This window comes from Ahaetulla prasina, chromosome 1, assembly GCF_028640845.1.
Source record: "Ahaetulla prasina isolate Xishuangbanna chromosome 1, ASM2864084v1, whole genome shotgun sequence".
Lineage (NCBI taxonomy): Eukaryota > Metazoa > Chordata > Lepidosauria > Squamata > Colubridae > Ahaetulla > Ahaetulla prasina.
In genome coordinates this window covers 133,513,101-133,522,947 of record NC_080539.1, presented here as the reverse complement: position 1 = coordinate 133,522,947, position 9,847 = coordinate 133,513,101, and the positions used below count along the sequence as shown (strand labels likewise).

Genomic DNA, 9,847 nt, shown 5'->3' with positions numbered 1-9,847 from the left:
CCCAGTTACAGACTGGTGCCATTTTCTGTAATAGTAATCTCTGTGCTCAAGCTTCTTACAACATATACCCACTACAAAAGCATCATTTTTAAACTGTTTGCTAATTTAATTATTACAATATGTCAAAGCGAAGCATTATAAAACTGTTTTTAAATAATGTAAATAATATATACATTGTTTTGGAATATTTTCTGGTTTGTTTTCTATTTTTATCAATGCATTCAACTGATTATGTAACCATGCTTGAAATACAAGACATTATACACTTTTGTTAGCAGTCCAAACAGCATTGTTAAAGGTACATAAATAAAAGAAGTCTCTTATACTAAATCTGATCACTGATATATCTCTGTTCTCTGTCCCTGGTCCAAGTTATTAGTGGAGCCTGATATATATCATGCTAAGATAAGGGATAGTTTATTAAGCACCAAATTTGCATTGTATCATAAATCTGTATAAGATTATGTTAAATTTCATGTATTGGTAGCTTCCCATAGTCAGTAGGACACTACATACTCTATGTATAGTACACACTTCATAAGGGGACTTATTCAAATCCAAAATTTGACATACCACACAATCCTACTCAAATTTATCTGATTTGAGTTTCCTTGGGTTCCTTGGCCCCTTATTCCTTGATTATATTTACAGGATTACAGCCCAAATATGTTCATTTAGAAAGGACTACATTAGTTAAAAGAAATAGCAAGGCGTCTTTTCCAAGCCTTTTCACACAACAATGCATCTTTTGGAAGGTTGAGGAACCAACATATTATAGGCTTTGTTTATTATAATTTGCAGAGATATTCTTCTTGTGGGAACAAAAGAAATACTCTAGTCAATAAGAACTTGTTGAAGCCCATTGGAATCCCAGTCTTCCATTATAGATCTAATTCTTAACAATTAGGTACAGCTCACATTCTCAAAAATAAACTTGCTAAAATTACCGTAGTATTATGAGGAGCTATTGGAGTGGAAGAATGCTCTGGGCACACATTTGAGGTGATATTCTTGTTCAAGCTTGTATTTGGTTCTACCATGTCCACTAAGGCAACACTTAAATTCACACGAAGTGCATATAAGAGGAAGAATCCAAAGAAGGCCCATATTGCTAAACTGAGGCGAGCAGAACACCATAAGGGCACTAAAAGAAAAAGAAAAACACATAATTTTAATAGCATTTCCTTCCAAGGACAAATAATCCTTGTAGTCTTGTTCAGGCTGTAATATTTAACAAAATACAAGGGTCAACACCATTAAGATTAGCCTATTCCCGCAAGAAGCAAGACATAAAGCATTTTCTACTCCATTTATCCCCATCAAAGTACCATAGTAGTGGATTGAGTAAGATTGTACATGGGAGTAAGTAACTGATTCACAATAAAATAAACAGACTTAATCAACAGAGGTAAATTGTTATGATACTTCCACATGGCACAAAAGAGGTAGGAGAGCTGATGATGGATTCACTTTGATAATCTTCTGGATACAATTCTACATCTGTCTCCTTCTCATCTCCAGACTACTAATAAGAGCATGTTTTTATTAGCAAAGTTTCCCTTGGTTAAAATCAAGGCCTCCAAAGTAGAGATAGCAAGGTCACTACTAGCAGGTAACCATCTACAGGCCTGGCCTCTGCTCTCAGGGCAGCAAGAAGCTAAATAGATCAGGATAGGGAAAGCTCCTGGTAAAGCTTTAATTTTATCAGAGACAGCAATAGAGATGGGGTGGCTCCTGTTTGTTTATTCATCTCAGAAGCATCACAATTAAAATACTATATGACATGAAATTTAAAATACAAAATACACGATTGAATAGGTGGGCTCCTATCTCCCCAGATATCATATTTTACTGTCCATAAACTCAAAGCGAAAAAGTTGAAAGTCCTCTGCTTGAGCCCTTTCAGCCGACATGATGCAATCATTGATAATGATGATTGATGACAAGAAAGGATGCAAACTTGCAACACTAAGAACAAATGGAATCTGAAAGTTAAACTGAATTCATGGCCGTCTCTTAAAAATACAGGAGCATAAAAGCTGCAGGTAAAACATAAACATTTTATTTGCTTGTTGGATTGATTTATATAGTTGCCTATTTCACATAAGTGACTCTGGATGGCTTACAAATATTAAAATTATTGAAACAGCAAACTCCTTTGAAGGGCTTCTTCAGGAAATCCAGACTAAGCACACCCTTTCCAGCAATAATAATTATAATTAATAATTATTATTATAATTATGGCAAAAATTATTCTATAAATCTGCAGTTCCTCACCCAAATTCATGGTATCATGATATTACTTGTTATACATTCACTACTTGAACTTTTTTAGAAGCTGTAATGATTATTCATACATAGCTATTGTTCTTTTTCTAATCCTTCCAGCTTTAAAAATGAAGTTACCTTTATAAATAATGAAAAGCTTGACCATTAAGTCCAAGTAGATTAAAATCATATAGATGCAGGTTTCATTTTACCAGGAATCAAAGGGGTTTGGATTTTTTTTAGATTCTTTACATGATATTAGCAACAGCCTTCCTAGTACCCTTTATGTTAAACAAAATAAAGCTAAATGAATAGAACATAAATTTGATGTCATGTCTAGTCAACAGTACATAAAGTCTAATAAATAGGATCAAATAATAAGTGTTAAATAACTTCATATTCTTTATATTATTTTTACAAAACTGAAATCAAGTCTATTATAAAGCCTATTGCAATTCTAGCACAATTATTCAAGGACAGGTCTAACTGGAATAAACAGAAGTACTGAATAGAAACTTATAGTATTATAAATAAAAACAAACATGAAAAACAGTCACCTTTTTTAATAAGCCTTTTTGATAAATTGATAAAATGTAATAATGTCTTAACACAGCACTTGCTGTCCTAATATACAAATATACCATATCATATTCACCATTATCTTGCTTTTAATATACATAAAAGAAAGAAAATACTATTTTTCCCTGAAAAAAATTAAATAATATACAAAATACTTTTTTTTTTCATTTTGGAAAAGATTTTGACTTGTACCACTTAATATAAATAACCTTTCAAAAGTAATTTCTTACCTTTAACTTCGAAAGAAGCTTCTGTTTTTGCAACCAATCTTGTTTTCGTATTCATATTGTATTATTTCCTAGTTACTGTTGCGCAGATTTATTAAAATGTTTCATGATCGGAACAGAAGAGAAACTTCCTGCAATTTCTTTGAGGAGGCTGCTGTCTTATTTTTTCATGCAAACAGTCTAAACTGGACGTAGCATATTCTTCAAAGGTAAAATCTTACTGTTTCCATACAAAACGTTAATAGTACGCAATGCTTTTTAATGCTAATGGCACTAATATACTGCTGTTCCACCAGTGACGCTAATCTGAATCCACTGAACCTTTTCACCAATTACATTTACATGTTCCTCCCTCCCAGTTCTACTTCTCTGCTACGTGTGGAATATCCTGTTGAACAGCTGCTATTTTTTTCAGCAACTTCCTTTCTTCTAGATTTAAACAAAACATTCCTTTTCATTCTCCCTATAATTTATTTCTGTTGTTTCCTATGCGGATGTGTGCGCACTCACATACCCACAAAATAGATATTTACTTTGTGCTAAATGTTTGCTTTAAGTCAAGCTATGTTTCTTAGATCATGCTGATAAATTGTAAAGAGCTATTGATCACAGTTATCTCCTAATGTATGAAGAAATCAACGACAATTTTATGGCTACACAGGCATGGAAAGAAAAGGACCTTGATTTTGCCGGTACCAATCCACACACACATGTGAAGTTCTATCAGTATAATTTTTGCTGTAAAAACTATGAAATGAAAGATTAGCCTGAGAAAGGGAAAGACACATATTTCAGTGGATTTCTTTTAAAAAAATACACTAATAATTCTAATGCTTTTTTTATATTTTGACTTGTATAAATATGGTGACTCATAAGAATACATTTTTAAAAGCTGGTTTTAACTCAGAGTTAACTGTGGCCTCTGGACTAGATAAACAGAGTGAATCAGCTGTCTGAAATACGTAAGAATTACTTCAATCAGGGAGATCAAAGTCCTAAAAGTCAGTGTCTAATAGTAACCAACCAGATCCTTTAGAAGCTCAAAGGTACATCAAGCATGTTATGATAAAATACTGCAACTACACTACAGTGCTAGTACCAGGGTAAGCTAGTAAAGAAAATTCTATGTATACATTTTGTAAAAACATATTCTGTCATCCTTCTAACAGTACACAACAGTAGACAATTGTATTCTTCTATTAGCTGAATGAGAGAGCTAAATTATCTACGGGAGAGCTTTCCAGATTTGAATGAGGAATGTGCACAAATGATAAGAATCTGGCTAGTTGCTAATTTAATCATTCATGAAATAATGAACTTCACCACTTGATACATTTTGGGGGCTAATTTGCATTTAAAACCAGCATTTTAGTGACTTAAAACTATTATGCTCAGTAGATTTTTAATTAAAAAATAAGGTAGGTTAAAACTCATTTTCTGATAAGTACAGGTGGTCCTCATTTATTCAGTGACTGTTCAAACTTATGACGGTGTTGGACAAGCGGAAGTTTCAAATGGTCCTTGTATGTATAGCTTTCGCAGCACCCCACGGTCACATGATCACAACTTGCTACTTTCCCTGCCAATTTGCTACAGACAAAATCAATGGGGAAACTTGCAGGAAATTGCAAGAACTTGTGTGGTCCTCGGTAAATGATGACAACTGGATGGCTGGAACTGCTGCTGCTGCTAAACAGCAGAGGCACAACCTCTTTTTACTTACAACCATGTTGCTTGACAACAGTCTCTGTTCCCAATTAGCTTTGTTAAGCAAAGACTACTTGTAAGTACAGAACATTAAATATTGTACTTTCCATTTTTTAAGGTTAATCCAGAACGCTGTGACTGAAGGTAACTTCACTGAACTTTGAAGCTAGTGCTTTCAACCACTGAATTTTGACTTTGTATTTTAAATTAGTTTTCTGTGATAAATAAACCCTGTTTCCCTTGCATTGCTATGTTTAATTATACCACGCAGAAAACATATTGTTTGAAATTCAAATACCCTGAGGTATTACTCCATTATTTTAAGTGTTTTTTTCTTTGACCAGGTGACTTCCCCCTCCAAACCACATCAACAAAGAACTTTTGAAATAAATTCCTTAGTTTTGAAAGAAGTTTGTCATGTGGTTTAATAATCTGCTATTGGACAAAAGCAAAGTAAGCAGTTTGGGCTAAATTGCTGTCCTAGCTAATTGCTAGCTAGTTGCCAGGCTTTTGGACTACACTAGAGCTATTGACACAGGAGGTTCACTTCCACACTTAGCTCAGGAGGCTTTTTAAGTGACTTGTCTGACAAATATTCCAGTGTGTCTCACAAAGTTGTTCCAGAGATAAAATTACAATAGTCATGTACATTAAAACTCCCAGTCCCGAATTATATTCTCAGATTTGTAATACCGTGTTTCCCCGAAAATAAGACCCTGTCTTATATTTTTTTTGAACCCTGAACTAAGCGCTTGGCCTTATTGCCATGCGTTCAAAAGCCTGATTGGGCTTATTATCAGTGGATGTCTTATTTTGGGGAAAACAGGGTACTTTGCAAGGTTATAGGCACAAATTTAATGTAATGGGTGTTTTAGGATTCATTCAACCTGCCTTGAATTTTGCTTTCTTTTGAATACGGATTGCGGGCTTTTGTTTGATTATATTCTGGTATCCTACTCTACATCTAAAAACAAAGTATGTTATATAGAACCTTTCAGACCATGCTCCTGTGAATGTCATATCCCTACTTTACAATAATTTAGTACATTCTTAAATGATCCAACTTGTCACCATCTTTGATACTTCAAAGATCTTTTAGGCCATACAATACTGTTCTCTACTGTTGGCAGAAAAATGTACAGACAGGAAGTTATCAGGAATTGAGCTTGACCTGAAGGAGATGCTTCATACAAAAAAGAATAATTTGTTAAAATTACATCTTTAAAGGAGAAAATTGGGAAAATTAAAGGAGAATGAATAAATAATTATTCATTCTCCATGCACCCCATTCAAGCCCTGAATGGTACGGAACTTTTTAATATGAATTTAAAAACCATATATTTTCAAAATAGATTCACGATTGCAGAAAAAGCAAGCTAACATTTAGAATGCAAGTTAAGCACTATCCATGCTGAACATGGGTATTTGTTAATCTTCCTCCAAAAGAACTTTAGCAAAAATGGGAGGAAATATGTTTTCAACTCCAACAAATGATGAAATTATTGACCGATGCAATAATTTCAAAATATATTCTAGCTGGTAACCTGATGAAATATTGAAGGTAATTCTGTAAAGCGATAATTTTCAGTGCAATAAACCTATTTTATTGTGATTTGATTTTCCTATGGGGGGGGGGAAAGAAATGTGAAGATTATTATTTCCGCATTCAATTATTTAAGTCATTCAAATGGATTGAGCCAGTTAAAACCGGTTATTCCTTCATGATTAATCTGATTAATTTTATTTATTAGTTGTACAGAATGGAGAAGCAGAAATATAGTGAATTCTCAAACCGAATAGATCGGTTGCTGGCAAAGTCAGTATTATGTATTAGAACTCCCATAAAAGCAAATTGTCAGACCCTTCTCATCATGTTTGGAATTCCTGATAAACACTAGTTTCCCAGCAAGAACGACCTTGTAAGAATATTACTTATCCTGAAGGATCTTATCATTAGTTTCACAGCAAGAGTGACCTTGTAAGAAAATTATTTATGCTGAAGGATCTTATCATTAATCTCCCAGCAGGAGTGACCTAAGAAGAAACTATCCTGAAGAAACTTATCACTCTTAGTAAACTAATCACAGATATTTCCACAATTCTGTCTTGGGTGCTAATATCTTACCTTTAGTAACTTCTAGACTCATGGGATGAATAGACCCATTTTTCTTAAGGTTTACTGGAATTTTCACTTTAACAATCATGGCAAAAAAAATTTAGTTGCTATCCCATATAATTTTAAAAACAGGTCCTATGTGACTGCCAAAATAATGATCAAGTTTATTTTTATTTATTTTTATTTATTTATTAATTTATTTTGTCAAACACAACAATATATATTAGTATAAGCATGAAATAACCACACAAATTGAATACAACCAAAGGGAACATTAGGACAGGAACGATAGGCACACTGGTGCTCTTATGCAGGCTTCTTATTATTTTAATAATAGCCACTACAGGAGCAATTAAGCTATTATAAGAAAACTAATGCAGATACTGCTAGAATCTAGAAAATGTAATGATTATCCAACTACAATGGAATCTTCTCCCCTAGTCAACTTTTATTTTTAAAGATGTTCCTACTTTCATTCCTTCACATGATTTCAAACAAAAGTATAAATACTTCTGAATTGTATTATTTGAGAGGGGTATCCTTCAAGATTTCCACTACATAAAGGTGGATTTAATATTCTGCATCTTCAGAATTAGTATTAGACATTTTAGGATTTGGGGATAAAAATCCAATAATAAGTAATATACCGTAGAATCTCTAGTCACGAATGCTTCTGACCATGACCAAATCAAGTTCTGACCAAAAAATTGATTACGATCAAACACGGCTGCGGACAATTTCTCCTTACATGCCATTTTTTTTGGAAGCACCAAATTTCCAATTAGGTTTGCATCATAACCAAATCGGGTTGTGACCAAAGTTATGGAACAAATTATAGTTGTGACCAAAGTTCTACTGTATGTTGTTTTCTTTTTTATTTTGTGCTTGAGATTAACAGTGGAGTACCTGTATTTGCTTATAAACTTTTCCATTGCTTGGTGTAAGTAACATGTTAAAATTAATTTAATATATAAATTAAGATCATAAGAAAATCGACTAGTAGTGACTTGCCCAGAATAACAGTTTTCTGTATTATTTTTGGTATAACAACTGAAACGAATTGCTATTATTTGTGAAAGGATTTTAAAGCTTTGCTATAATGTGAACATATTTCTACTTTCAATAGAAAAACAGTCCAGAATGTTTCTGTTTTATAACTCCATCATACAGAGTGCATGTTCACTATTAGATTTAGTATGAATGCCATTTTTCCCACCCATTTAATGGTAAATAATTATGCTACAATTTTATATAATTACAGTAATCCATTTGGCTAAAATTGCAGCAACCATATTTTTCCTCCCAATTTGAACACAGGAAATTAGACTTTTTATCCTTTCTAAATTTATTAATTAAATACTTTTAAAGCTAACTTGAGATATTTAAAAACCTCAAATGTAATTTATTTTTCTTTAGGCTAGAGAAGGGGATTGAGAACAATCTTGCTAATTTGTCTTCTAACTGAATGTGAGGTGTGGAAGTTTTAATTATAATCATATTAATTAGTGCCATGATTTTTTTATGTGGGGTGTTAAAACATTATCCACAAAGGAATGAATTTGGGCAACATACCAGCCAAGCGTCTTGATGTGTCGACTGGCGGCCCCCAGGGGGAGGGCCTTCTCTGTGGGAGATCCGACCCTGTGGAACGAACTTCCCCTCGGACTTCGACAATTACCTGACCTTAGGACCTTTCGCCGCGAACTTAAAACTTATTTATTTCGTATGGCTGGACTAGCCTGATTTTTATTTTTATTGGATGGGTTTTTAAAACTGTGTTATTTTAAGGGGGAGTACGTTTTTTAATATTTTGGGCATTTAAATTAGTTTTTTTAAGGGATGTTTTTAATTATTGTGTGTATTTATATTTTATCTGCCTGTTCACCGCCCTGAGTCCTTCGGGAGAAGGGCGGTATACAAATTAAAATATTATTATTATTATTATTATTATTAAGCCAGATCTGTTTATATTAGTCACTTGTTTCCCTGGTGTACACTTAGCCCTTCCCATTCTGTTCTCATTTTATCTTTTTGTAAAACTTTGTGGATCTATAGGCCAAAGAGAGGGCTCAAAATTATAATAGATTTGGAAATGCAAGTAAGTTAAACTGCAAGACATCAAAATAAAGTACTTATTTATTTATTTATTTATTTAATCACATTTATATACCGCCCTATCTCCCAGGGGACTCAGGGCGGTGTACAGCCTAATAAAAACATGCATATAAATACAGAATAAAACACCAATTTAAAAAACTTATTAAATAAGGCCGAATGTTAAAAATTGCAATAAAAATAATAAAACCCCATTAAAACCAAATTAAAATTTAAAATTCTAGTCCAGTCCTGCGCAAATAAATAGATGTGTCTTAAGCTTGCGGTGAAAGGTTCGAAGGTCGGAAAGTTGATGAAGACCTGGGGGAAGTTCGTTCCAGAGGGTGGGAGCCCACACAGAAAAGGCTCTCCCTCTGGGCGTCGCCAGTCGGCACTGCCTGGCTAACGGCACCCTAAGGAGTCCCTCCCTGTGAGAGCGCACGGGTCGGTGGGAGGCAATCGGTGGCAGCAGACGGTAAGCCATATCTTATCCCAGATTCTATGTAGCCGTAAGTAACATGGGTTCTTCTTTGTTATATGTAGTTTATCTGTGTGTGTACTTACAGTGTGTGTATACTTATACTTAGTTCACCATGAACATGCCTTGAAACTTCTGTGTTGAAGTAAATTGGGCATTTCCCCACTCACAGAAGTTATGTCTTCTGAATCCTTAGCAAATTAGGCCTCCCCTCCCCGAAAATCATTGCAATTCTTATTGATTACATGGAAATAATGATAAGAGAAAATCTGTATGGAAGTAACCAGGCAATAACTAGAGTGAGAAACCAGTATGAGGTAAGGCAGCTTCTTCTACTAATGAATTAAATTGATGGGAAAAATATGTCATGGCACTCAC

At 33.8% G+C, this 9,847-nt stretch overlaps 1 protein-coding gene across 5 annotated transcripts in view; it reads right to left on the bottom strand.

The window, feature by feature from the left end:
* SLC17A5 (solute carrier family 17 member 5) overlaps nucleotides 1–9,847 on the bottom strand; it is a 30,286-nt gene that overhangs the window by 14,109 nt on the left and 6,330 nt on the right. For 4 of the 5 annotated variants that reach the window (XM_058176288.1, XM_058176274.1, XM_058176298.1 and 1 more), the window contains one exon: nucleotides 948–1,144. In XM_058176288.1, the coding sequence (XP_058032271.1) occupies nucleotides 948–1,040 (93 nt within the window). In that variant the 5' untranslated portion in view covers nucleotides 1,041–1,144. Of the gene's footprint in view, nucleotides 1–947; nucleotides 1,145–3,077; nucleotides 3,901–9,847 lie in introns of those variants that run through there. The other variant, XM_058176281.1, reaches the window with a different exon arrangement.